This window comes from Sus scrofa, chromosome 10, assembly GCF_000003025.6.
Source record: "Sus scrofa isolate TJ Tabasco breed Duroc chromosome 10, Sscrofa11.1, whole genome shotgun sequence".
In the NCBI taxonomy this organism is placed as follows: Eukaryota; Metazoa; Chordata; class Mammalia; order Artiodactyla; family Suidae; genus Sus; species Sus scrofa.
The window spans coordinates 65233540-65259926 of NC_010452.4; the positions used below are offsets into that span (position 1 = coordinate 65233540).

A 26387-nucleotide genomic window follows, 5' to 3' on the forward strand; every position below is an offset into this window, starting at 1 on the left:
TTGGTCACACAACATATCCAAGTTCCCAGGCCAGAGACTGAATCTGAGCCGCAGCTGTGAGCTATGCCACAGCTGTGGCCATTCTGTATCTTTAACCTACTGCACTGGGCTGGGGATTGAACCTGAGCCTCAACTGCAACCTGAACCACTGCAAAGACAATGCCAGATCCTTAACCCATTCTGCCACAGTGGGAACTCCTGACAAAGGCCACTTTTAAAGAAGTATCTCATGAATGGCCATTTGATTAGCATGGAAATACTACACATCTACTCAATTCTTCTGTCATAGAACAACAAAAAAGAATCTGAGAAAAACTGTCTTCCTATTCTTTTTTTTTTTGCCTTTTTTTTTTCCTCTAGGGCCACTCTCGCGGCATATGGAGGTTCCCAGGCTAGGGGTCTAATCAGAGCTGTAGCCACCGGCCTACACCACAGCCACAGCAACGTGGGATACGAGTCATGACTGCAACCTACACCACAGCTCACGGCAACACTGGATCCCCAACCCACTGAGCAAGGCCAGGGTGGAACCCACAACCTCATGGTTCCCAGTCCAATTCGTTAACCACTGCGCCATGACGGGAACTCCTGTCTTCCTATTCTTAAAGCCAGGAGTATGAACCGACCAGTGAGACAAAGAAGTAAACTAAAATACAAAGGGGGGAGTTCCCACTGTGGCTCAGGGGGTTAAGAATCTGACTAGTATCCATGAGGATTCGGGTTTGATCCCTGACCTCGCTCAGTGGGTTAAGGATCCAGCACTGCCACAAGCTGCAGCATAGGTCGAAGATGTGGCTCAGGTCCCACATTGCTATGGCTGTGGTGTAGGCCAGCAGCTGCAGCTCCAATTCAACCCCTAGCCTGGGAACTTTCATATGCCACAGGGTGGCCCTAAAAAACAAAACAAAGCATAACAAAACCAAAAAAAAAGGGGATGAAAATGTCAACCCATAAATATGTCAATAAATATCAAATGATAAAAATCCTGTCTCAGTGGTTAATGAATCCAACTTAGGAACCATGAGGTTGCGGGTTCGATCCCTGGCCTCGCTCAGTGGGTTAAGGATCCCACGCTGCCACGAGCTATGGTGTAGGTCACACACGTGGCTTGGATCTGGTGTTGCTATGGCTGTGTGTAGGTCGGCAGCTGCAGCTCCAATTCAACCCCCAGCCTGGGAACTTCCATACGCCGAGGGTGTGGCCCTAAAGAAACAACGACAAAAAAAACCACAAAACTTTTTTTAACAACCCAAAACAATACAATCTAGGCAGAGCCAACTAATAATTAGATATTGATTTTTCAATTTAAGGGAAAAATAATAATTGCATTTTAAATGGATGATTCTTACCAATTGCTCCCTTTTAATGTATTCTGTGAGTTTATCTACTCCCCCCCCTTGTTTGTTTGATAGTTCCACCTCGTACATACTGAAGCACATATCTTGGCAACAGACTGTGGAGAAAATCAGAAAAATGGAACATTTCTTATTTTAAAATGCTATTTTTTAAAATAACCGATTTATTCATTTTATATGTTAAAAAGATAAGAGAAGAACTAGGAATACTATTCAAAGAACATTTGTCATTCAATCCTCTTGGTTATAAAACTCCTTAATAAAGAGTTATTGCATACAGCATTTAAAAACAATGCTTTTATTTATACTGACACTACTATAAGATTAACAAGACAAACACTATATAATAAAAACACTAACATCCCATGAATTAATCTAAATGACCAAGAAATATCCTTCTCATGTTTTCTGCATTGTTTTCTTGATTTAAAAGCACATACATCTGACCCCTGAACACCTCTCCCGCAACCCCTGTGCAGTCAGAATTTCAGCTCCAACACCGCAGTTGCCCCGCGGTGAACCACTAGGCAGAGCTCCCCTGTGTGACACTGTAACACGCAGTGCTGAAAAAACCCGCCTTAGATGGACACAGGCAGTTCGAGCCTATGTTGTTCCAGGATCAACATATGTAAATACGTAAAAACAAACCGCTGCTCTCCCTGGAAGGAATATATTTCTAAGCATATCTCTGTTTGCTTAACTCCTTCAATTCTATATTAAAGCTCGTCTTTGCCATGTCAAGTGAAACTACCTTCCATTATTTCTAGCTGGCCTCTCAGGAAGCGAATCCCACAGTAATCCCCCAATTTCCACAAAGACCCTCTGAAAATCACTTAAGTTAGGGAGGACAAAAGTAAGAGAGAGTGTGTGCGTGCGCGTGTGCATGAAAGAGCGAGTGGAAAATAACTGGAAAAGGCTCAGGACATGCAGGGTGCCGCTACATTTGAACAGACCTTTGTGCTCCAAGTAATTCTGTTTTCTAAAAGCAGCTTCTGGTAGTGTTTTTTTCAAAGATGACACTTTCATTACGTATCTAAAATCCAGTTCATGCGGTCTAAAAAACAAAATAGGATCATGTCATATAATAAACACTGAAACCATGGTGTCATGATTTTTGGTTTTCTAACATAAATGCCAACAAAAATATTAGAACCAAATTAATCTATAAGCTCCAGGTCTAATAATGTACATGTTTATAAATATTACAGATTTTGTAATATACGACTTCATAAACCATGGTCTGTAAACACGTTCACATTTTCTGAATACATGCCTTTTGGTTATAACTGAAACACCCATATGTGTGGCAGAATTCTGCATACTGGAATAAGAATTTCCCAAAAATTATGCTATGTGAGTGTTGGCAACTTCTCCCAGGCAACGCCACCGAGGGAAGCACACCAGACGCGCATCTTGCACCCCGACCACCTCTCCCTTCTCAAAACTCTGCCTCCTCTCCACCTCGATACTTCTGTGTATCCTTAAGAAAAACACTTCTTTACATAACCACCATTAGCAACATCAAGAACTTAACAATGATACGTACCATTCTTTAACCTACGGGCCTTGTTCAAGTGCTGCCAACTGCCTCGCTAAGGTCCTGGTAACAAAAGGCCCTCCCTCCTCTGGTCCAGGATGCAAACCAGATGAAGCACCACTTCTACCGCCGTCTCTCTAGTCTCCCTTTAGCGTGAAGGACCCTGACAGTTTGAATTCTACAGACCACTCACTTTGCAGAACGCCCCTGAATCTGGACGTGTTCCAGCCGCCTTTGGATGAGACTGGCCAGACACCAGAGGCGACAGCTGTGTCCCTCTCTGTGCGTCGTGTCAGGAAGCACATGATATTTACTCCTCCCCTGGTGATGCTGACGCAACCACTGCGTTAACACGCCATCTGCAGGGAGGTCCTGCTACGACTCCGTGGTTATGAACCTGATGAGGATCCCGATCCCTGGCCTCGCTCAATGGGTTAAGGATCCTGCAGCAAACTGTGGTGTAGGTGGCAAATGCGGCTTGGATCTGGTGTGGCTGTGACTGTGGTGTAGGCCAGCAGCCGCAGCTGCGATTCAACCCCTCGCCTGGGAACTTCGACATGCTGCAGGTGCAGCCCTAAAAAGCAAAAAAAAAAAGACAGTATCTGCAACTTCTTCCTTGTAAAGTCTATTTTTCCTTTGTGAGATACATAAGCAGCATCAAGCTTTCACGGATCATCACGGTGTTGCCAAAATGTGACCTGACTCCATCACTGCCTCCGTACTTACTAGCTGTTCTCCACAGTGAGGAGCTCTGCCTTCTCTGTCATTTATTTATTCGCAGAATTCTTATTTATTCCATTGCCTATAAATTCCCTCTCTTAAAAAAGGCCCATAGAAGAAAATGAATTTTGATGGCACACCAATTTTGACAGTGTTTTTCAATTAAAGCATATCTCACTTTTAATGGTTTTGGGTGCCAACTAAGAATAAACAAGAAGGTATCACAGGAACCTTATAGATCTCCAGAAGCAAATATTACAGTTCGTCTTAATGCAACTACATGACACAATTTCCACTTTAATACTAGCCTAGGAAAATCATGTGAAAATTAGAAAATTAAATACTGCACATCTTAATAAAGACTAACAGAATTAAATGGCTATAATCTGCTGCATCTCTTATTTAGACAAATTCAATTTCTTTCTCAGGGAAAGTCAAACTTCCAGCATCAAAAAAATTAACTTAGCCAGAGAGGTTGTTTTCCCATGAATGGATTAAGATACTAAAATTTAAAAAGTAATTTATCGAAGATTATAAAACTAACTTATTTCAAAGCAAAGGTCAGAATTTCGAGATGGACTTAGGTCTCCTCCCCAAGAGAAATCTAAAACCAAGTACAGTTGCTATATTTTATACTAGTGCCAACAAGCAAGACCTTAAAATGAGAGTTTAAAAATTATACAAGCATTAATAAAGGACACTAATTCAATACTTACATTTGTGTTGGAACCCCTGTACCGTAAGAGGACCATAGAGTTATATCACACAGCAGATAGCCTTGAATAATTAATTTCCCTTTCCATGGAGAGATGAAAACTGTAGAAAGCGAGGGCAAGAAACTGTTTATTTGTGAACAAAATATTTACTATGAAAAAACCCGAAAAGAACCAATTAGATAATTTCTTACCATTTTCTTTGAGTTCAAGTCTGGGGGGGAAAAAAAAACAATTTTATGAGAGCAAAGAAAACAAATCCAGTAAAACAAAGTATGCACATAATTACTTACAAGCTTTTAGGAATATGGGGTGGTGCTGCCATGGTTTTAGGGTCCCTGTACTGAAAAGCTACAATCACATAAGGACAGATCTGTCTGGGTCGCTCAGCAACGGTGCTGCCTGAGAGTTCATAGAGGTAATACTGCAACGAGAAACATCAACATTATCAGGCTAGCACTGCAGAATTCCACACACACCAAGTTACTTCAACCCTGCACGGGCTGAGATTCAGAAATGTATCTTGGAGATGATTATACCTGGCTCAGTTCAAAGGTGCGAAAATGACTCGTCCTGTGAGAAACCTTGTGAGTATTCACAGCCACGTGGCAGTCGTAGCCAGAAGACGGGCTAGTGTAGTTACTTGTATAGTTCTCAGACACAAACCTGACTCTGCCCTAGAATGAAGACATTAAGACTAATCAGATGTCTTCAAACAGCAACAATCTTACTCTAGGATTTATTTAAAAGTAGCCTAATGAAGGATGTGTTTCAACAGTTATGTGTTAATAAGAACTACGGTTCTTAGAAAATCATCTTCGGGCCACCAATAATGTTAACATCCATGAACCCCATTAAATTTGTATTTAACCCTTAAAATTAAAAAAAAAAAAGAATCTGAGGAGTTCCGGCTGTAGCACAGTGGATTAAGGATCCAGCCTTGTCTCTAAAGCGGCTTGGGTCGATACTGAGGCGCAGGTCTGATCTCCAGCCCGGCACAGTGGGTTAAGGATTTGGTGTTGCCACAGCTATGACTCAGGTTCAATTCCTGGCCCAGAAACTTCCATACGCTGCAGGTATGGCTAAAAAAAAATCTGATATGTTTGGACATCTTTCTCAGGCAAATGTCCACAACTTTACCACAGTATCAAAAGAATACATGAATTACTCCCCCAAATTTAGGAGACTCATTTCTTTAAAAGAGAAATTACATGGCTATCAGATTAGCCAGCTATTCAGTGACTATATCATAAAAAAATGACAAGTGAAACCTGAAATTTCAAAAAGATGAGTTTCCAAAGTGAAGTATTAAGTTATCAAATGTAAATCACAGGCCAAGATAAATTCTATTAGGCCAGGACGAAGCAAATCACCGAGGAACAAAAACACAGTGAAACGTTTAACAGGCCAGTGGTTCTGATTACTGAAGAGTTGATAAGAGTTGCCCATTGGATTTCTCTTCGTCAAGGGTTACATAAGTCCCAGAAAAAGGAAAAAGAGAACTGTTGAGTTTACCATGCAAGGAACTATCACACAATGATTTTAAAAGCTGTTGAATAATATAGACATACATGACAAAAATTACACAAAGTATATACCAAAAAGAGGTGTAAAATGATAGGCAACTTTTATTTTGATTTCTACAGGATGCATTACTTAAAAATATATGTGTGTGTGTGTATATATATGTCTGCATATTTGCTATTAGAGTCCTGGTTCTTCATTGATAGGCCTGCCAAAGGCAATACTAAGACAAATAATATAATGGTACTTCTCAGAGAGTAGTCACAACCTGTATCCTCTCGCCATCAAACACCTTTTGATGCTGGGCAGGGCTGGCTTCTGAGCAGCGATGTAAGGAGAGAATACAGGCAAAACTAAACAGCAGTCTCCATCAGACAGGTGGGACACAGAGGCATGGAACCAACAGTGAGGCACAAGCAAACATAAATACCAACTCCCCACCCCACAAAAAAAAAACTCCAAAGGTTTGTTATCTGAGTGGACAGGCATGTTGCCTGCAGCAAAACTAAAGCAGTGACTGTGTGTCAATGCAATGCTACTTTCCCTCCAGTTCTTGAGGACAAATTTGGAATTCTGGAATACGAAGAGTTCACATTCATTTATAGCCGAAGAACTTAAGACAGCAGGAAAACTAAAACAAAAGCAAAACAAAAAGAGAGTATGTCCTCAAAAAGGTCCCCAACTTCTAAAATCAGAGCTTCCCTGCTATCAAGAGTGAAAATTCTATTCATGATTCACTTGTGCTGGACGCTCTCAGGGCACTTAAAACCTTCTGAGACAATCAGTTTCAGGTGCCACAGACAGCTCTGAACAAGGTCCAGATGTTTAAGGGTTAAAAAAGTATGTTGCCTTCTAAATTCACCTCTTCTAACTGAAATCACATTTGTTGATAAGCAGCTCCTTGTTTTCTGTTATTTAATGTTTAAAAAGTGGTATTGTGGGACAAGGTAAGAGGAAAGCTTTTCACTGAATACCTGTTGTATTATTTTGAATTTTTTTCTTAAAACATATTCATAGATCATCTATTAAACGAACAACAACAACAAAAGCTTTGTCTTTCAAGGAAAGGACTATGTTTAGCAAATGATCTACAAAGAACAGTATCACAGACTGATAATCTTTTGCTTTTAAAAGAAAAATTACATAGAAGCACGTTTAGGCTTTACCTTAATTAGATTAAAAATTACAACATAACCAGACTTCCCATGATACCAAGGTCTTGCCTGAAGATAGTCTGAGTATTTGGAAATGTATACACCTATAAAAGTATAAAATGTAGATTAACTTACACTGTAAAAGATTGTTTCACATACACAATTCACCTGTACAGCTACCTTTAAATAAGATAACACAAAAGAAAATAAAAGCTAATATTAAAAAACTACTCTGAAACTGCTTACCTTTTAGAAAGTATTTGAGATATTCTAAAGGTATGGAAACATTAGAGCTAAGATAAGGTAGGATATATCAGTTTGACAACCAATTTTCTAGTTGGGCACAATAACTAAAAAGGGATAAAAGCATCACACTTTTGGAAAATTTTCATTTATTTTTTCTCCACGCAATCACTCAAAGGCCTACTGGTAATTAATCTGATTCTCAAGTTACTGTTTGCAAAAAGTCTCCCTAAGCACTCAGACTGGATGCGTGCTAAGCTTTACTACACGGCAGCTCTGTGCAGTGACACAAAGGGACACAAACAAGGTCCCTGCGTTTGAGCAGCTTATTCTGACAGACTAAGCTGCATGGAGGGGGTTTTACTCATTTCGTTCACCGCCGCAGCCACATGACACGCCACTGCTGCTGAAGAGAGAAAGAAGCGAGTCTCCGGGAGGGGAGAGGGGATCCCCAAAGGCGGCAGCGGGCAGGAAGAGGCAAGGACAGACTTCAGAGGTCCTCCTCAACTGAGGCCTCTCTTTTGAAAACACAAAGACAGCGGTGAGAACACTGACACAGTGGATGGAGCAATAAATTCGTGGCCACAAGACTGGGTTCCAGTTCCAACTTTTTCTCTTACTACCAGTGACAACCACGTGCCTGAGGGGCATGTCACTTAAGGGAGAGGGTGGGCATGGGTCATAAACACATAAACTACAGGGTTCTCAGGAAGAGTTCAAAGGATTGATAAGCTTTTAAAACCGTGATACACTAGATTAATATAAAGGACTCCTATTAGACACAGAACTGTCCATTTCTATTTGAGCCAAAAACTATACAACAGGCCGTGGTGCGCCTTTATTATCAGCCCCACTACATGGGATTACGAAGAATGTGTATTTGTCACGAACAATCCAACCTCTGCTCCACCTTTCAAACATCAACTGTACCCCGAAGCCAGCCTCTCAAACATCAATAATAAACTCGTGAGCCTGCAGCAGGAAAATGGCCTTAAGTTTTGGAGATGGAAGCTGAGGCATTTGCTTGTAGTTCACATTCATATTTAAAAAAAAAAAAAAGTTTTTTTAAACAAATGAAGATTAGGAGTTCCCGTCGTGGCGCAGCGGTTAATGAATCCGACTAGGAACCATGAGGTCGCGGGTTCCGTCCCTGCCCTTGCTCAGTGGGTTAACGATCCGGCGTTGCCGTGAGCTGTGGTGTAGGTTGCAGACGCGGCTCGGATCCCGCGTTGCTGTGGCTCTGGTGTAGGCTAGTGGCTACAGCTCCGATTCGACCCCTAGCCTGGGAACCTCCATATGCCACGGGAGCGGCCCAAAGAAATAGCAAAAAGACAAAAAAAAACAAAAACAAAAACAAAAACAAATGAAGATTAATGCAAAACATCACCTGTTAAATGTAGGTGATAGGTCTATTATGCCATGCTCTCTACTTTTTCTATGAACTTTTCATAATGAAAAGAGGGGGATTAAAAAGAATCAGGGAGAAGGAAAAAAGGGTTTTATGTAAACAGTCATCAGGGTTATGAATTTATCCCCTTTCATGTCCTCTGAAGTGGTGAATATAAGTTTAAAAAATGTTTCTTTTACACAGAGTTAGCACCTGAGCCAGCAATTCCACTCCTAGAGAAATGAAAACACATGTCCACAAAAAGACTTGTACAGGAGGAGTTCCCGTCGTGGCGCAGTGGTTAACGAATCCGACTAGGAACCGTGAGGTTGCGGGTTTGGTCCCTGCCCTTGCTCAGTGGGTTAACGATCCGGCGTTGCCGTGAGCTGTGGTGTAGGTTGCAGACGCGGCTCGGATCCTGCGTTGCTGTGGCTCTGGCGTAGGCTGGCAGCTACAGCTCCGATTAGACCCCTAGCCTGGGAACCTCCATATGCTGCGGGAGCGGCCCAAGAAATGGCAAAAAGACAAAAAAAAAAAAAAAAAAAAAAAAAAAAAAAAGACTTGTACAGGAGTGTACAGAGTAGCAATTTCACTATAGCCAAAAAGCAGAAACAATCAAATATCCATCAACTGCTGAATGGATAAAGAAAATGTGGTACAACAGAATACGATTCAGCCAGAGAAGCACATGCTGACAACATGGATGAACCTCAAAAGCACGAAGCTACGTAAAAGGCGTCACAAAAGATGACACGTGATTCCATTCATGTGGAAGATCAGGAACAGGCCACTCCACAGGGGCAAAAACACAGTGGCTGCCTAGGCTGGGGGGAGAGCAAGTGACAGATGAAAATGGTCTGAGATTGACTGTGCTGACAGCTGCACAACTCTGTGAATACACTGCAAACACAGAATTCTATGCTTTAAATGGGTGAACGGAATGGTGTGTGCATTTTATCTCACTAAAGCCGTTATTTGAAAAAATAGTCAGCAGGAATCTAGCCATGAAGCCTGATAATCTTTCTCAGTCCTGAGCTCCAACTTCTTTAGCCTCGGACACTGCCACACCTCCTTGCATCCTTCTGCTTTCCGTGAAACTCCACTTCCTTGGGAGTTCCCGTCGTGGCGCAGTGGTTAACGAATCCGACTAGGAACCATGAGGTTGCAGGTTCAGTCTCTGCCCTTGCTCAGTGGGTTAACGATCCGGCGTTGCCGTGAGCTGTGGTGTAGGTCACAGACGCGGCTCGGATCCCGCGTTGCTGTGGCTCTGGCGTAGGCCAGCAGCTACAGCTCCGATTGGACCCCTAGCCTGGGAACCTCCATATGCCGCGGAAGTGGTCAAAAGAAATAGCAAAAAGACAAAAAAAAAAAAAAAAGAAAAGAAACTCCACTTCCTGCTTCTTCATCCACGGGGCGCCCTCTTCCTGTCCCCTCCCCAGGGCCCTATCCCTCGGTCCCATAACAACCTAAAAGTTCTGTTCTTTGCTGCCCCACGTAACGATACCTTTGGCTTCAACTAATACCCACCCGCTGCCCCCTTGAGCCCCCAAATCCTGTCCTAATCCCTTTTCCAACTACTTTCACCACCAGCAGGAGAGCTCCCAGAAACACTCGGGACAATCTCAGTACTTCTACAACTTAGCTCACTAAAGCGTCGTGTTCATCTACTGAGCGCTTACTAGGTGTAGGCGCCAAGCCGAGCACATTACATAGCCTCACGTAATCCTCACAACAAGTCTAGAAGATAATTTCATCTATTTTACACATGAGAAAAGTGAAGCTTAAAGAAATTATTCGTGCTTATCCACACTCTCCGTAAGATTACCTCTTCTCTCCTAACTCATCAGCTTCCTACTCCTTCTCCTTCGCTAACATCCTTGTGGTCTAAGGGGAAAGCCTTACGGCGGCTGTGTCCTTTCTCTTACTCCTCGCATTCCACAGTTGCCACGTGGAACCCACTCCCCATTCCCACGGCCATTGTGAGAGTTCAGAAGACAGGCTCCCTAGCCCTGGAGGACCCCGCCCATCTCCTGGCACTGAAAGACACCTTCAGTCTCTTTTCTAGTCCAACCTTCCTTTTAAAAAAGGTAACTCCTATTAGAAAACCTTAAGCCTTAGACTCGAAGCTCATTTACAGGATTAAAGCTCTGATTCCAAAGGTTATTATCATTATTATTATTTTTGTCTTTTTGCCATTTCTTGGGCCGCTCCCTCGGCATATGGAGGTTCCCAGGCTAGGGGTTGAATCGGAGCTGTAGCCACCGGCCTACGCCAGAGCCACAGCAACTAGGGATCCGAGCCTCGTCTGGGACCTACACCACAGCTCACGGCAACGCCGGATCGTTAACCCACTGAGCAAGGGCAGGGATCGAACCCGCAACCTCAAGGTTCCTAGTCGGATTCGTTAACTAACCACTGTGCCACGACGGGAACTCCACCAAAGGTTATTATTTATCATTAATGAAACTAGCTCTTAATACAGGTGTCTTTTGTAACTAAATCCCACTTCTCCTTGTAAAAGAGGTTCTTTTTTCTTACAGACCTACCTTTCCCTGGGTCACCCAGAGTGGTGAGAGCACTGCTGCCAACACAGAGTCCACGCTGACATACCAACTTTGCCTTGAAACAAAAGATCGTACTTTGCTTATCATATCGTCCTTGGGAGAGTCAATGAAATAATGCTATAGTCTATAGGCTTTCTAAGACAGAGTCTGTACACTGCATGTATTCAGAGCAAGTTTAGGCAAGGCAACTGTGTCTTAGTTACTATTAACAGTTCAGACTTCTTCATGAAATTTTACCATTTCTGTTAACAAAAGTGTCACCACCAAACCAAATTCAACAAGCTCACAGACAAATCCTCTCCTGACAATTTCAATTACAGCTAGGGACTCAGTCACTAAATCTGAAGATGTGTTGCCCCCAAATGCCTTTTTTACTATGAATCCACATCATACTTTATTTGGAAGTAAATGATTGATAAATAAACTCTCTGATATTACTATATAATCTTAATTTTATATGCTAATGTTAATTATTCTTTAGCAAATCTACCCTCGTTCAACTTTAAAAATCATGAACCCAACCAAAATATTATCACTGAATTACTTTAAGTTGGATTATAGATCTCTAGCACTGTTAAAACTGTATCTAGGAGTTCCTGTCGTGACTCAGCAGCAACAAACCAGCTAGGATCCATGAGGATGTGGGTTTGATCCCTGGCCTTGCTCAGTGGGTTGAGAATCCAGTGTTGCCGTGAGCTGTGGTGTAGGTTGCAGATGCGGCTCTGGTTCCCCGTGGCTGTGGCTGTGGTGTAGGCCGGCAGCTACAGCTCAGATTGGACCCTAGCCTGGGACCCTCCATATGCTGCAGGTGCAGCCCTAAAAAGCAAACGTTAAAAAAATAAAATAAAATAAAAACTGTTTCCAGAAGACACACACGTCTTCGGAGACACGTCTGCAGTCGTTTCCTTCTTCCACAATTTAGGTACAAGCAACGATGTGTAAGTTCAGCTTTCAAAGACAGGCAGAAGTAATTCCAAGGAACTCGAATGCTGAAGGTGTTCATCTACCCTCCAGACCATGTAACTGAAACTTGAAAACCCACAAGAAGTAGAAAATATGTATGTAGGAGTTCCCGTGGTGGCGCAGTGGTTAACGAATCCGACTAGGAACCATGAGGTTGCGGGTTCGGTCCCTGCCCTTGCTCAGTGGGTTAACGATCTGGCGTTGCCGTGAGCTGTGGTGTAGGTGGCAGACGCGGCTCGGATCCCGTGTTGCTGTGGCTCTGGCGTAGGCCACAGATTGGACCCCTAGCCTGGGAACCTCCATATGCCGTGGGAGCGGCCCAAGAAATAGCAAAAAAAGACAAAAAAAAAAAAAAAAAAAAAAGAAAATATGTATGTAAACAATGAACCAGAATGGAAAAATATCCATTCCCTCGATTAAAAGGCTTTTTTCTTTTTTCCCCAAGATCCATCCATTCCTTCCTTCTCCTCTGCGACCACCAACTGGCATGTCTGTTGACTTTCTCTTAGCCAACATGACACTCATCTACGTGGACTTTCTTGCTTCAAAGAACCAGATTATATTCATCTACAAGGCATTATTGATACTTAAGAAACCTGTACTAATCCCAATCTCACAAGATTATAAATGAATTTAAGATAAGAGAAAATCTGTAAAAAGTTGTAGACATCAACCTCTTTCACTGTGAGCTTTCACTGTCATTTACATTGCCACCGAACTAAGTAACAAAAGACTGATCAGCTACTCATCTGACGAACTTTACAGAATTAAAATACCAATATTTAAGTTTAATGAAATAATTATTTTGGTACATTAATATCCCCAGATTAACTTTCTACAGCTGAACCCCTACCTGATTTTCGGTCTCAAACAGCAGAAACCCGCAAGTTTCTTCAAGTTCTTCCTGAGTATAGTCACTTGCTTTTTTTTCTTGGTAAAAAGTTTTGTACTGTATAAAGAGAAAATAATCAAATGCCATAAACATGTCATTCTGCCTTTTAAATTAAATTTTAAAAATGCATCGTATGAATTCCCCAAGCTAAAAGACTAATGAAATTTATTATTTTTCAATTCCCTAGAATATATAATTATCTTTCCAGTGACTATTTCTAAGGATCTTTTATCTCAGCTAAAATGAGGTAACTAAAAAGAACCAGGCTTATATATAAAAAAATGATGGGTCTACTTCTTTAAAACATGAAACACACACAGTGTGTACCAAGCACCTCACCTCATTTAAGAAAATGTCATTTTTCACCAAAGTCACTTGACTGTACTGAAAACCATGCTCAGATGCAGAATCCAAGTAAGAAGTACGGAGAATTGAAACTGCCCTCTGGAAGAGAGAGTCTGAACACAAGGACACTGTCTCAAAAACTGTAAAACACAAACAAAAACAATGCAACAGTTTAAGATGAGCAAAGGACGGGAAAGCGGCGCCCTAGTATCAGGGAACACTTCCTCTACCGCCTTCCGACACAGATGAGACATTCGCCATGTGCTGGGGCTACCACAGCGACACTAGCTCAAAGGACCTCGCAGGGGAAGAAAACCACCTACATGGACAAGACCTGAGCCTTCTGGTTCAAAGCTGGGAGCTGCAACCACAGCGGGTAAAAGCGGACGCGACGGTGGTGTCCAGCCGGTGGTCAGCAGCCGCCCAGACCACCGTCTCTCGTCCGGGTTTTCTCAGAACCTCTCTGCCCTGTGAGGCACCTCCCCTTCCCTCTGCTCGCCCAGCCCCCGCCAGCCTGCCTGCTTCCCCGGGGGGGCTACTGCTGCACACTCGGCCGACACACCAGGAGCCGTGTCGCCGTGGGGTTTCCTCTCCAGCCTGGACTTGTCTACGGAACTTCGCTTCTTATGGGTTGTATTATAAAACCACCGTTTTATTAAAAATACAACTTGGTTACTTCTTTGGAAAGTACTTGTTTCACACCATACTCCATACTCTCTAGCTATCCCAGAAATTCTGACATGTGCCTCCTCCCAGGAGAGGCATGCTTCCTAGGTGAGAATTACTAACTCAACCCGCTAATTCTCGTTGTTGAGTCTTTGGGCCTTTTGAGTTTTTGAGTCCTCACTTTAGCAGGAACTGAGCCTAATGAATTCTCATAACATTTAAGGGGTTTTTTTTGTCTTTTTGCCTTTTCTAGGGCCGCTCCCACAGCACATGGAGGTTCCCAGGCTCGGGAGTCGAACTGGAGCTGTAGCCGCCTGCCTACACCACAGCCACAGCAAAGCAGGATCTGAGCCGTGTCTGCAACCTACACCACAGCTCACGGCAATAGCAGATCCTTAACCCGCTGAGCAAGGCCAGGGACTGAACCCGCAACCTCATGGTTCCTAGCGCCACCACGGGAACTCCCATTTAAGCGTTTGATTGTTTATTGCCTTCTATTTGCATTCCTTCCATTCTCTTTAACAAGGTTGGGGGAGGGGACAAACCCATTATTTATAAACAGTAGAGTAAGTTACTCAGCACTGGAGGTTTGGGCCTTACTGTGTAAGTAAGTACATCGAAATGGCCTCCAACTTTTACCAGAGCACTGCCAATTACATTAAAGTTCAAAAGCTAAAGAAAATAAAAGCTTATTAAAATTAATTTATGAACAACAGAATAAAAAACCCTAGACTGCTACAGAAATGAAAGCAAACATTTCGGTAAAATTATTTTGGACTAAAGTGCCTTAACACTTCAATTAGCAAGATAATTTTAAAATGCTTTTAATAAACAAAACTTTCCAGTATCAAAAATAAAAGTTTATAAATAGCGAGGAATGAAAGAAAAGAGGATGGCACATTTAAGAATATTCTGAGGTTCATACATCTGATCTACATTGAGTCTATTTTACTTTTCCTTAGTTTTACCTTCTTTCTTTCAATATCAGTACATCGGGGCTGTAAAAAATATATTCTAAAGAGACTCAAATAACAAAACACTGATTTAGCTAATTACTCAAAACAAACTGGGGAGCCTATGCATTTGCGAATTTATTTTACAAATAAACCTGTACTGCTAGCTCAAATGCATACCAAAATTCATTTAAAAACTACAATTTTGGAAACACAATTTTTAATATTTAAAAAGGCAGTATAGTATTAAAAGATCTAGGAGTTCCCATTATGGCTCAATGGTAACGAACCCACCTAGTATCCATGAGGACTTGGGCTCAATCCCTGGCCTCGAGCAGTGGCTTAAGGATCTTGTGTTGCCTGGAGCTGTGATGCAAGCCACAGATTCGGCTCAGATCCGGCATTGGGATGGCTGTGACCTAGGCTGGTAGCTGCAGCTCGGACTCGACTCCTAGCCTGGAACTTGCATATGCTGCAGGTGCAGCCCTAAAAAGCAAAAACAAAAACAAAAAAACCTGAAATGTACTGTGAGGCTCAATATTGGAGAAAGATGTTGCTTACAAGTGAAAGAAATAAAAGTTGTCATAAACACTGGAAATGAACAATCTATGATTATCAACCTCCCTAAATGCTGCAAGATGTTGATAGGCAGGCACAGATTCTAAGTATATATATTAAGTATATAGATCAGAAGTACTGAATACTATAAATATATCTATCCCCATTTTGGGTGTCAGTGCTCAATAATAAACTGAAAACTGTGAGAAATAATGCAGTTTTTAAAAGCCCAAAACCTAACAACAGGTTTCCCAAATACATGTAGTCAGAGGACACTTTATACCAGGGCGGGGAACACTGTTCCCAATAAAGCTACAAGGAAAGGTAACGACTTAAACAAGGAGGAACAAGTAAGAGATGATTTACTTTGTCCTTAAATATATTTTTATTTCTAAAACTATTTATGGTTAAAAATGATTCCTCATTAAGTCAGCACTCTCTAAACAGCCATATATTATGAAAGTAATAATACAATTAGCAGAAAGAAAAGCATGTCCAAAGTGAAGCTGCTGGAAACCACAGTAAATTCTGAATCTTTCATGACTTCATAATAAACGACCCCAACTATACTCTCAAGAAAGCACAGGTTTCCTGCTCTATAATGAGGGAGACAGATGAGAATTTCATTGAGAAATCATTTGACACTGTCTCTTCCTACACAACGCACTTTCATAAGCTAACAAGTTTGCAAAACAATATGAGCACTAAATGGATAGTTTCATTTCTTGCTAAGCAATACGCATGCTTTATTTAAGCATTCAAGATGATCAGAATGTTAAGAAAATGAAGAGGGGACTATGTCACCAAGAAATCTAAAGCATTTAAGAAGGTAACTTGAAAATTAAGTCTGTAAAGAGTGTCCCTTAAGCTTTTAAGTGACCAATAGAGAGAGAGCACAGGAGAAAATTTAAATTTAGTTGAAAGGGCTCTGGAAACTGAGTCAGTACTCTTTCAAGAAGCACCTGGCTTTGGCACAGTTCTCTGCTATTTATGGACTCGGTCTTAAAAGTTAGGTCAAGGTGACACAACAACTGGATTCTGCTCAAATGCCCCATGTACCAACCTCCCCATCTCAAAATCCATTACAGGAATACTGACTGTCTGGTTTTAAACACTTCTTTCTCTTTTGAGCTTTTTTAAAAAAATTATTTGCTTTTTAGGGCCACACCTGCAGCATATGGAAGTTCCTAGGCTAGGGATCAAATCAGAGCCACGGCCATAGCAACATGAGATCCCAGCTGCGTCTGTGACCTACACCACAGCTCACGGCAACGCCGGATCCTTATTCCACGGAGCGAGGTCAGGGATCGAACCCGCATCCTCATGGATAATAGTCAGATTCGCTACCACTACACCACAACGGGAACTCCCCCTCTTTAACTTTTAATAAGAGAAATTAGAAAATTGCACACCAATTTTCTATTCTATAAGCATCTGGTCTGAAAACAAATGAGATAAACAAATGCCAACAACTCAGGTGTCACAGTAAACCTATCAGAAGCTAGCTGCTCCTGCACCCCCCCCGACCCCCGCCTTCCATGACTGCCTTTGCTGCTGAATTAGGCGATGGCATTCACCAAAGGCAGAAACACTCAGAAGCCAACAGTAGCTGTCTTTCAAGGCCCTTACTGGTAGAATGCAACCCATGTGTGTCAGCGCTCCCGATGCCCGTCTACTTTATCTGCTCTAAGCAGGCCATTTGACAGTTGTTGAAGGCGGAGCCCATTCCTTCATCCCTCAAGTCTAAAAGGCACTACCTTGGCTTTTCTCCCCTCCTTTTTGGCCATACCCAAGGCATATGGAAGCTCCCCCGGACAGGGACTGAATCCAAGCCACAGCTGCGGCAACGCCAGATCCTTAACCCTGCGCCAGGCAGGGATGGAACCTGTGCCTCAGTCTTTAAGTGTCTTCACCGCAGCAGGAACTCCTTATCTTTAAGTTATCAGAGGAGAGTCAGTTTAAGATAAAAACAACTTTTTGAGAGCACAATTTGGCAGGAAATAACAAAAACGTAAAGGGCATATACCAAATAAACACTCCATTTCTGGGGATCTGTTCCTCAGAAACACTGGCACAAGTACAGAAGCTGTCTGGACAGGAGTGTTCCACGCCCCAGCATGTCTGACCCCCAAAACTGGAGGTTATCTCACTGCCATCAACAGGGAAACACTTTGTGGCTACTAAATAAAAACAAAGTAAATTCATATACACTAAAATACAAAGGGATCTACTGTATACAACTGAGTACATAATATGCATTATGTAATATTATTTTGGTAAAAAAAAGTACATAAAAATTGTGTTTTTGGAGTTCTCGTCGTGGCTTATTGGTTAATGAGTCCGACTAGGAACCATGAGGTTGCGGGTTCGATCCCTGGCCTCGCTCAGTGAGTTGGGGATCTGGTGTTGCCCTGAGCTGTGGTATGGGTCGCAGACGCAGCGTGGATCTGGCATTGCTGTGGCTGTAGTGTAGGCCAGCAGCTACAGCTCCGACTGGACCCCTAGCCTGGGAACCTCCATATGCCGTGGGTGTGGCCTAAGAGACCAAAAAAAAAAAAAAATGTTGTTAAGTGTACAGAAAAAGACTCAGCAAGATGGGAAATCCAACTGCTAACAGTGTTATGGAAATGGTTATTGAAATTATGGAGTGGACAAAAAGGAAACTTACACTTTTATCTTTTCTATATTACAATTGAGATTTTTTTCTATGTAAGCATGTCTTACTTCCACCATTTAAAATATCTCCAAAAAAATCTCAACTCAAAATCAAGTAAAAGGAATCATAATTTCAAAGAAATACAAATAAAGGAATGTGATAATTTCCCCTGAACACATAACTTTTCTGATAATAATTTGAAAACGTAATCACCTATCACTGTTGGACTAATAATTATAACAAATTTGGAGCTACTAGAAATTATGTATTTTAAAAAAGTCCTTTCACTTTACATGATCTAAATTAAAATTTTAAAAGTTGTACTGCTCTCCTCTGGATGCGTAAGAACTTACAGCATTTAGTCTGATACCCACTCTTGGCTGGTATGAGCCCTGTCTCGGTCTTCTCTAAGAGAGAAGGCAGGTGGGAAGGCGGTCTTAGTTCACTGTCACCAAGTATACCCCCAGAATGCTTGCCATAGTCCTGTTCTCTGTTAATGTCATAAATGCTAAAACGAAAAAGAAAAAATTGAATCACACAGTGAATAGTTCTTTTTCTGGCATACCTACTATATAAATAAATGTTCACTAAGCATCTAGTTCGCATTATGCAGAGTTCTACAGTGTTTACCTTTGACAAGTCTCCAGAGCTAAGGGCTAAAATTGCTCTAACGCCCATAAACTTGAAATGCTTTTCCTTAATTCTTTCATTTCTAAAAAAAAATTTTCTTCATAGAAATGAATTATGCTTTAGAGGAATCATGTTTGCCTCGCGGAAAACAATCTTTCAAACTGAAGAGATTACAGAACCACACCCATATTCTACTGGTTGGAAATAACAAATCAAATAGAACACAATTAAGTAAAATAAAATCTCTCCCCACCCCTAAATAAGTAAGTGTGTGATTCACCCGTTCCTTAAACAGAACTATTAGTGGGGACTATTTCGTATCCTGCTCTATGCTCTGCCCGATTTTATCACGACGAGTAAGAAAAAGTCTCTACATCATGACAGCTCTTAAATGAGAAAAGGAAGAAAAACCTGCAAAGACATCTGCACTGTAAACGTGTGGGAGAATCTGAACATGACACAGTGGGTGCACAATGACACAATCAATCAATGTCACGGAGAAGGGGACATGGCAAGAAATGTTTCAGAGAGGCCCTGAAACATGTGAAATCTGAGTAGATATTCAAATGACAAGGAAGCCAAAGAAGAGCACTAGTGTATGTGTTTTCACAGCAATAGAAACAGGAGCAAATGCAGGAGAAACATGATACACATAAGGAAATGCATGCAGTTCATTCTTTGAGGAATTAAATATGCTTGACAAAAAATTAGCATGCATATAGTTTTATAACTTTTTTCAAAAAGGATTTGAGGCAGGGAGTTTCTATTGTGGCTCAGTGGGTTAAGAACCTGATTAGATCCAAGAGGAGTAGGTTTGATCCCGGGCCTTGCTCAGTGGGTTAAGGATTTAGCATTGCTTTGAGCTGTGGTGTAGGTTGCAGATACGGCTCAGATCTAGTGTTGCTGTGGCATAGACCAGCAGCTGCAGCTCTGATTTGACCCCTAGCCTGGGAACTTCCATATGCTGCGGCTGGGGCCCTAAAAAGAAAATAAAAAAGGGGGAAAAAAAAAAAAAAAGGTCTTGAGGCAGAATTATGTAGCTATATTTAAGATTCTTCAGGAAAAAGCAGGACTAGTGAGGGTATTCATTATTTATGTCAGGAGGGGAGAATTAAATTGGGAGACCAGAATTCTAGTGCAGACCCCCCACTACCTTGCTCTAAGACCTTAGAGTGATGAGGTTGTTGACTGCCTTCCCAATAATCATGCCCCCTTTCCCCTCTTCCCAAACCATAACTCTGTTGAGGCGTTGGGCTGATCTCATGTTTTAGAAGTGGCTTGGGAAGGTGGGAGTGGGGGCTGAGTGAGTATTAGTTACTCTAAGCTCATTACAGTAATTCCACTCTCTTTAGTTAACGGCTGTTTAGGAATAAACATGTGACTCAGTTCTGCTCGGGGTGAGACGTGAGCGGATATCTACAGAGAGGACTCCGGGACAGCTTTCTTACAAAAGGACAAAAGATGCACTCTTTTGTCTTCACATCTTTTTTTTTTTTTTTGGCAGCCCAGCGGCATATGGCTTTCCCAGGCTAGGGGTCAGATCTCAGTTGCAGTTTCGACCTATGCCACAGCTGTGGCAACGCTTGTGCCAGGCTAGGCATCGAACCTGTGCCCCAGCACCCTGAAACTGTTCCACCACTGATCTTGCCATGCCACACCAGAAGCTTACCTGCCTTCATCTTATTGAGCCTTAGGGGCTAAAGATGTGTTTAAGCCCAGTGTAGGGATACCACAGAGCAGTTTTCAGGCTTAAGGGTTCCCTTCTCTGCTCCTGCATCCAAGGATGGCTTTTAAAAATAAGATGGTCCCCCAAAAAACCAAATACCTGGGAATACACCTGACCAAGGAGGTGAAAGACTTCACATGCTGAGAACTATAAAACATTAATCAAGGAAATTAAAGAGGATGTAAAGAAATGGAAAGATATTCCATGCTCCTGGGTTGGAAAAATTAATATTGTAAAAATGACCATACTACCCAAAGCAATCTACAGATTCAATGCAATCTCTATCAAATGACCCATGACATTTTTCACAGAGCTAGAACAAACAATCCAAAAATTTATATGGAATCACAAAAGACCCAGAATTGCCAAAGCAATCCTGAGGAACAAAAACCAAGCAGGAGGCATCACTCTCCCAGACCTCAGACAATATGACAAAGCCACAGTCATCAAGACAGTGTGGTACTGGTACCAAACAGACAGACCAATGGAACAGAATAGAGAACCCCAGAAATAAACCCAGACACCTATGGTCAATTAATCTTTGACAAGGGAAGAACATAAAATGGGAAAAAGTCTTTTCAGCAAGTATTGCTGGGAAACTTGGACAGCTGCAAGCAAATCAATGAAACTAGAACACACCCTCACACCACGCACCACAATAAACTCAAAATGGCTACACCACAGCTCACAGAAACGCCAGATCCTTAACCCACTGAGCGAGGCCGGGGACCGAACCTGCATCCTTGGGGATACTAGTTGGGCTCATAACCGCTGAGCCACAACAGGGACTTCCTGCCACTCCTCTTCTAACCTGCAAGTGTAATCAGGTTCAGGAGGGTCTTTACTTTCAGCTCTGGTTTCCTCCTGTAGAATCCTGCCACCAAGGAGACACAATCCTTCCTTTCCAAAGGCCACACACTCACTTCTAGGAGTATTTTATGAGCACTTGCTAGATCTCTGGCCTGCCCAGGCACCTTCCAACCCCGTTCTGCTTTTCTTAATGGGTACTGCAAAGCAGTTCCATCTCAGCCCTGTACTGCAAGCTCACCTACGGCGGGGCTCTCAGTTTCGGGGACAGACCAGCTGCTGGAGATTTCTGAGCTGCGCCTCTTCCACACAGCTCTGCCTTTCTCTCATAACTGCTGGAACTTCCCATCACGGCTTCCCAATAGCACCTACAGGAGATAAGGGGTCTTTTCTCCTAAAATTTTCCAAAATGTAGTTTGAAAGCTTCACTCTCCCCCCAATTCTTCTTTATTTGGTTTTTAGGGCCGCACCTGTGGCTTCTAGAAGTTCCCAGAATAGAGGTCAAATCAAAACTGTAGCTGCCAGTCTACACCACAGTCATAGCAATGCAGGATCCAAGCCATGTCTGTGACTTCCACCACAGCTCACAGCAATACTGCATCCTTAACCTACTGACTGAGGCCAGGGATCGAACCTGAGTCCTCATGGATACCAGTCAGATTTGTTTCCACTGAGCCACGACGGGAACTCCCAGCTCTTCCTTTTAAAAGTAGAAAGATTAAGAACGAATCTAGTCTTGTTCCTGTTGGAACTGCACACTCCGGCTGCCGGTTGTTCTGTGCTCCCCTTTTCATGTTCAGGGCTCCAACTAGACTTTCGACCCAGATACTCTCCTCCTTCAGTTCTGGGACACAGATAACGTCCTACCACAGGATTAGATGAAGAACCTTCTTGACTGGTCCTTTGTTTCTTACCCTCTCACTCTTATTTTCTAATTATTGTGGCTATTCTTTTTTTTGTATGGCTATTCTATTTTTTAGGAGAGTTCTTCAGCTTTATTATCTAGCCTGTTCCTGCTTTCCGAATAATTCCCCTTGAGAAGTCCTTATCTGCTAAATAGTTTGTCACGGGTTGGAAGTTTCCCCAGGAGAGAGTCCTTTCATATCTTGTTTGGGGGAGCCTCGTAAGCTTGACTACTGGTTTGGGGAGCCACGCAGAGGAGGACAGCTCTGCTTTCACTGTGGAGTGTGCCGGCGTTCGCTGAGCCCGTACTGGCTGGCATTCAGCGCTTCACCCCTAGCGCAGCTGGCAAGAGCCCGCCTAGCTCACGTCTCCGAAGTGTAGACCTTGGGCCTTCTGCCAGGGTACAGGTGCACGGAGTGAGAGGGATACAGGTTATCAAAGTGATACAAGCCATCAGCTGACCCGCTGTTCTACTCCATCTGCGGTCCTGCCTTGAGAAGTACTCGGCACCGCCAAATCCTGAGCCTCTTCCAGGTGCTGTGGGGCCGGCTCGCTTCTCTTGGGGGCGCACGGCCTTCCGCACTCTCTGATCTGGAGAAGCCGTTAGCTCCTGACCACCTTCTCCTAGTTTCCCAAATGCGGGTTTCGCCTCTCTCGCGTTCTGGATCTTTGTGGATTTGTATCTCTGCTCTTTCACTAACATCTTGATGGCATTTCCAGAAGGTGTAGAAAGGGCATGTCACAAACGCAACTGCAAGTGTCTACCTAACTTAAGCCTTGATTTCTTCGATCAAAAATGCAGAACGTACCATCTAACATGGTGGCAACTATTACCATTATTTTTCATTTTTGCTTCTGTAATCAGGAAGACTTCATTTTATTTACGTATGTACTTGCCAAAGACCTAATTACACATCCAAATCAATATTTGATTATTTACCCAAATAAATAATAAAAAGTACAGTCAAAGTAGATCTTCAATGATAGTCTCTCAAAGCACTCTGTTCTTTTCTCTTGCAGTATTGACCTTGGTTTATAATAACATATTTATAATTACCTCAGTAATATCCACTTCCTAAAAAACCAAGCCCTATGAGGACAGGAAGCACGTCTGTTTTGTTTACCTCTGATTACCCAGCATCAGTCCAATGACTGGCACACATATGTATTTGATAACTGAATGAAAGAATACTTATGCAATTTAATCTGTTCCAAAACTCAGAAAAACAAATCTTCCCAATTTTTTTATAAAGCAGTCAAATGTTAAAAACAAAGTTTGACAAAGAAAATACACAAGAGGGGGTTCCCATCGTGGCTCAGCAGTAACAAACCCAACTAGTATCCATGAGGATGCAGGTTCAATCCCTGGCTTTGCTCAGTTGGTTAAGGATCCAGCACTGCCATGAGCCGCGGTGTAGGTTGCAGATGTGGCTTGGATCCGGCATTGCTGTGGCTGTGTGGTGTAGGCCGGCAGCTACAGCTCCAATTTGACTCCTAGCCTGGGAACTTCCACAAGCTGCAGGTGCAGCCCTAAAAGCCAAAAAAAAAAAAAAAAAAAAAGAAAAGAAAATACATAAGAAAGGAAACTACAGATCTCTTACGAATATTGACACTTGAATCCTAAAACATATGTACTGGCAAAGAGGGATATCAGGACATTAAAATAATAACAGATCATTAGGATACATTCTAGGAATACATTCTAAGAACTGGTTAGTCCATAAATGGACTAACCACATTAATAAGTCAAAGTTATCATGAGGAGCTGCTGAGTGTGGGATGAGGTAGGAGAGCCACACGTCAGACTGTCCAAAGGAAGTTACCTCATAATCCTTTCCCAACAGATGACATGTAAGTTTTTGTTGCTGTACAGTGTTTTTTCATTTATGTAGTAGTATTCTGGCCATGCTTAATCTAAAAAACAAATTGATGCTGCCAAATAAAAGCTGTTCATTTAGCAACACAGGAAAAATGTCCTGCCATAAATTGTTTGGGGGAAAGAAAAGCAGATTACAAAAGAGCAGTATACATATATCTATAAAGTCTTAAGAACATACACCCTGATTTACTTTTTTTAGTTTTTGCTTTTTTAGGGATGCACCCACATCATATGGAGGTTTCCAGGCTAGGGATCGAATAGGAGCTACAGCTGCCAGCCTACGACAGAGCCACAGCAACGCCAGATCCAAGCCATGTCTGAAAGATACACCACAGCTCATGGCAATGCTGGATCCTCAACCCACTGAGCAAGGCCAGGGATCGAACCCACAACCTCATGGTTCCTAGTCGGATTCATTAACCACTGAGCCACGACAGGAACTCCCCATACACCCTGTTTTAAACAGTGCTCATCTTCTGTTTATCAATGCTTATCAATACCTGATATTTTTCTTATTTGACTGTCCTCCCACCACTAGATTATGTGCTTCATGAATGGAGGGAATTTCTTTCTTTTCCACCTGGTATCCCCAGTACCCAGCACAGTGCCTGGTACACAGTAAGGCTTCAAGAAACATTTATATAACGAATGAATCAACTTATTCCAGATCCCTTCTTTCCTTAAACTCTGCAGCGGCTTCTTGGTGCCCTGAGAACACTCCGCACACTCCCGGTTGTGGCCAAGAGAAATCCGGCTACAGCTCATTTCTACCCCCCACGGTGATGCGCCCGCCCCTGGCTACTTCGCTCCAGCTGCCTTGGTCTTTCCATTCAGGCTCTTTGCTCCTCTCAAGCCTCTGCACTTGCTGTACTTCTGACTGGAGTGCTCGCTCCCATTTTACCCATGGCTTAGCTCCCTCTCTTCTTTGAGGGAAATCTAGAAGTGTTCTCCCAGATAAACCTTCTCTGATCACCCCACCTAAAGGAGGTATTGTCTTTAAGGCACTCAAAGCAACATGATCTCCCATTGCCTTAAGTAGTAGCAAATTAGTTTTTTTAAAATGAAGACAGGGTAGAGAAAACAAATGGAAACACCATTTCCCATAAGCTGAAACAATAAAAGACCCATAAAAGCAAGCTTCTCTATTAAAAAAAAACTAAGACTATAGAAGAGACACGTATGATTGCCACAAAAACTGTAAAATATGTTAAAAAGCCTGCCATGTACAAAAGTTTAAATTTCTTCTAAGAGAATCATGGACAGAAAGAATAAAAACCAAGGTACCCCTTATTATCTGAAGTGCAGTCCATCTGGAGTCACTGCTTTACAATTCAAAACACGACCTAAAATATCCTTCGTCTGTAGGGCAGGCGAGGGGCTCGAAGACGGGAAGCCAGCGCTCCGGCGGCTTTCCCGCGACCCCAGTCCCAGCGTCCGAGGCGCAGCCGGGAGCAAAGGCTGGAAAAGCCTCAGGCACCAGGGAACCGCCCGCCCCCCACCCACCTGGGCGGCCCCCCCCAAGCTTGACGCCGCAAAGGCCCTGCAGGCGGGACACCCAGTCCGGCCCTTCTCGCGTCTCCTCCGCACCCCGCGCTCAGCTCCGCTGGGCCGGCAGCTCACGGCCAGGGAGCCCCAGCGGGGGTGGGCGCCGGCCCGCTCCTCACCTCATGGTGCGTGGGGGTGGAGGTGGCGGCTGTGCCCGGGCCGGCGGCCCCTCGGCCCCCGCCCGCCCGCCGGCCAAGCCAGTGCGGCCCGGGCGGCGCGAGCGCGCCTTTTAAAAGTCAACGAGGGCAGCGGCCCGCGAGGCCCGCACACGGCGGCCGGGGGGAGCGGTCGGGGAGCCGCGGCCCGGGCAGAGGGCTAGACAAGCAGGCAGAGTGCCCTCCGCCCTGCTTCTGTCTCCCAGGACTCCCAGGCGGGCAGGTTTATTGTTATTTCACAACGACGGACGGCTCCAAACTTTCCTCGACGGTCTTGCCATTCGGGATTGCAAACCGCAGACTTAACCCGAAACCCACGTCTTTTCACTACAGTGACCCCAAGTTATTCTAACTCAAGGCCGCTATAAAGCTCTCCCTTCTTGTCTATGTAAAAGCACCGATTACGGCTTCATGGGGCTTTGCTGTGTACTTTACAAAAATAAAAGGTCTCCTGAATACAGTTCTGAATACTGTGTGTTCCTAGGAGATGCTGATACCAGCACCTGGGGTCC

The 26387-nt window shown here is 43.1% G+C and overlaps 1 protein-coding gene across 12 annotated transcripts in view; it reads right to left on the reverse strand.

Annotated features, from left to right (window-relative positions):
* Nucleotides 1–26387, reverse strand: part of FAM208B (family with sequence similarity 208 member B) — a 70893-nt gene that overhangs the window by 35959 nt on the left and 8547 nt on the right. For 3 of the 12 annotated variants that reach the window (XM_021065044.1, XM_021065045.1, XM_021065046.1), the window contains 10 exons: nucleotides 13392–13537; nucleotides 13014–13109; nucleotides 11180–11252; nucleotides 7016–7107; nucleotides 4865–5002; nucleotides 4619–4749; nucleotides 4520–4539; nucleotides 4329–4428; nucleotides 2309–2409; nucleotides 1350–1453 (listed from right to left, as the gene is read on the reverse strand). In XM_021065044.1, coding sequence (XP_020920703.1) covers nucleotides 1350–1453; nucleotides 2309–2409; nucleotides 4329–4428; nucleotides 4520–4539; nucleotides 4619–4749; nucleotides 4865–5002; nucleotides 7016–7107; nucleotides 11180–11252; nucleotides 13014–13109; nucleotides 13392–13537 — 1001 coding nt within the window. Of the gene's footprint in view, nucleotides 1–1349; nucleotides 1454–2308; nucleotides 2410–4328; nucleotides 4429–4519; nucleotides 4540–4618; nucleotides 4750–4864; nucleotides 5003–7015; nucleotides 7108–11179; nucleotides 11253–13013; nucleotides 14367–18583; nucleotides 19681–26387 lie in introns of those variants that run through there. The other 9 variants (XM_021065041.1, XM_021065051.1, XM_021065042.1 and 6 more) reach the window with 8 other exon arrangements.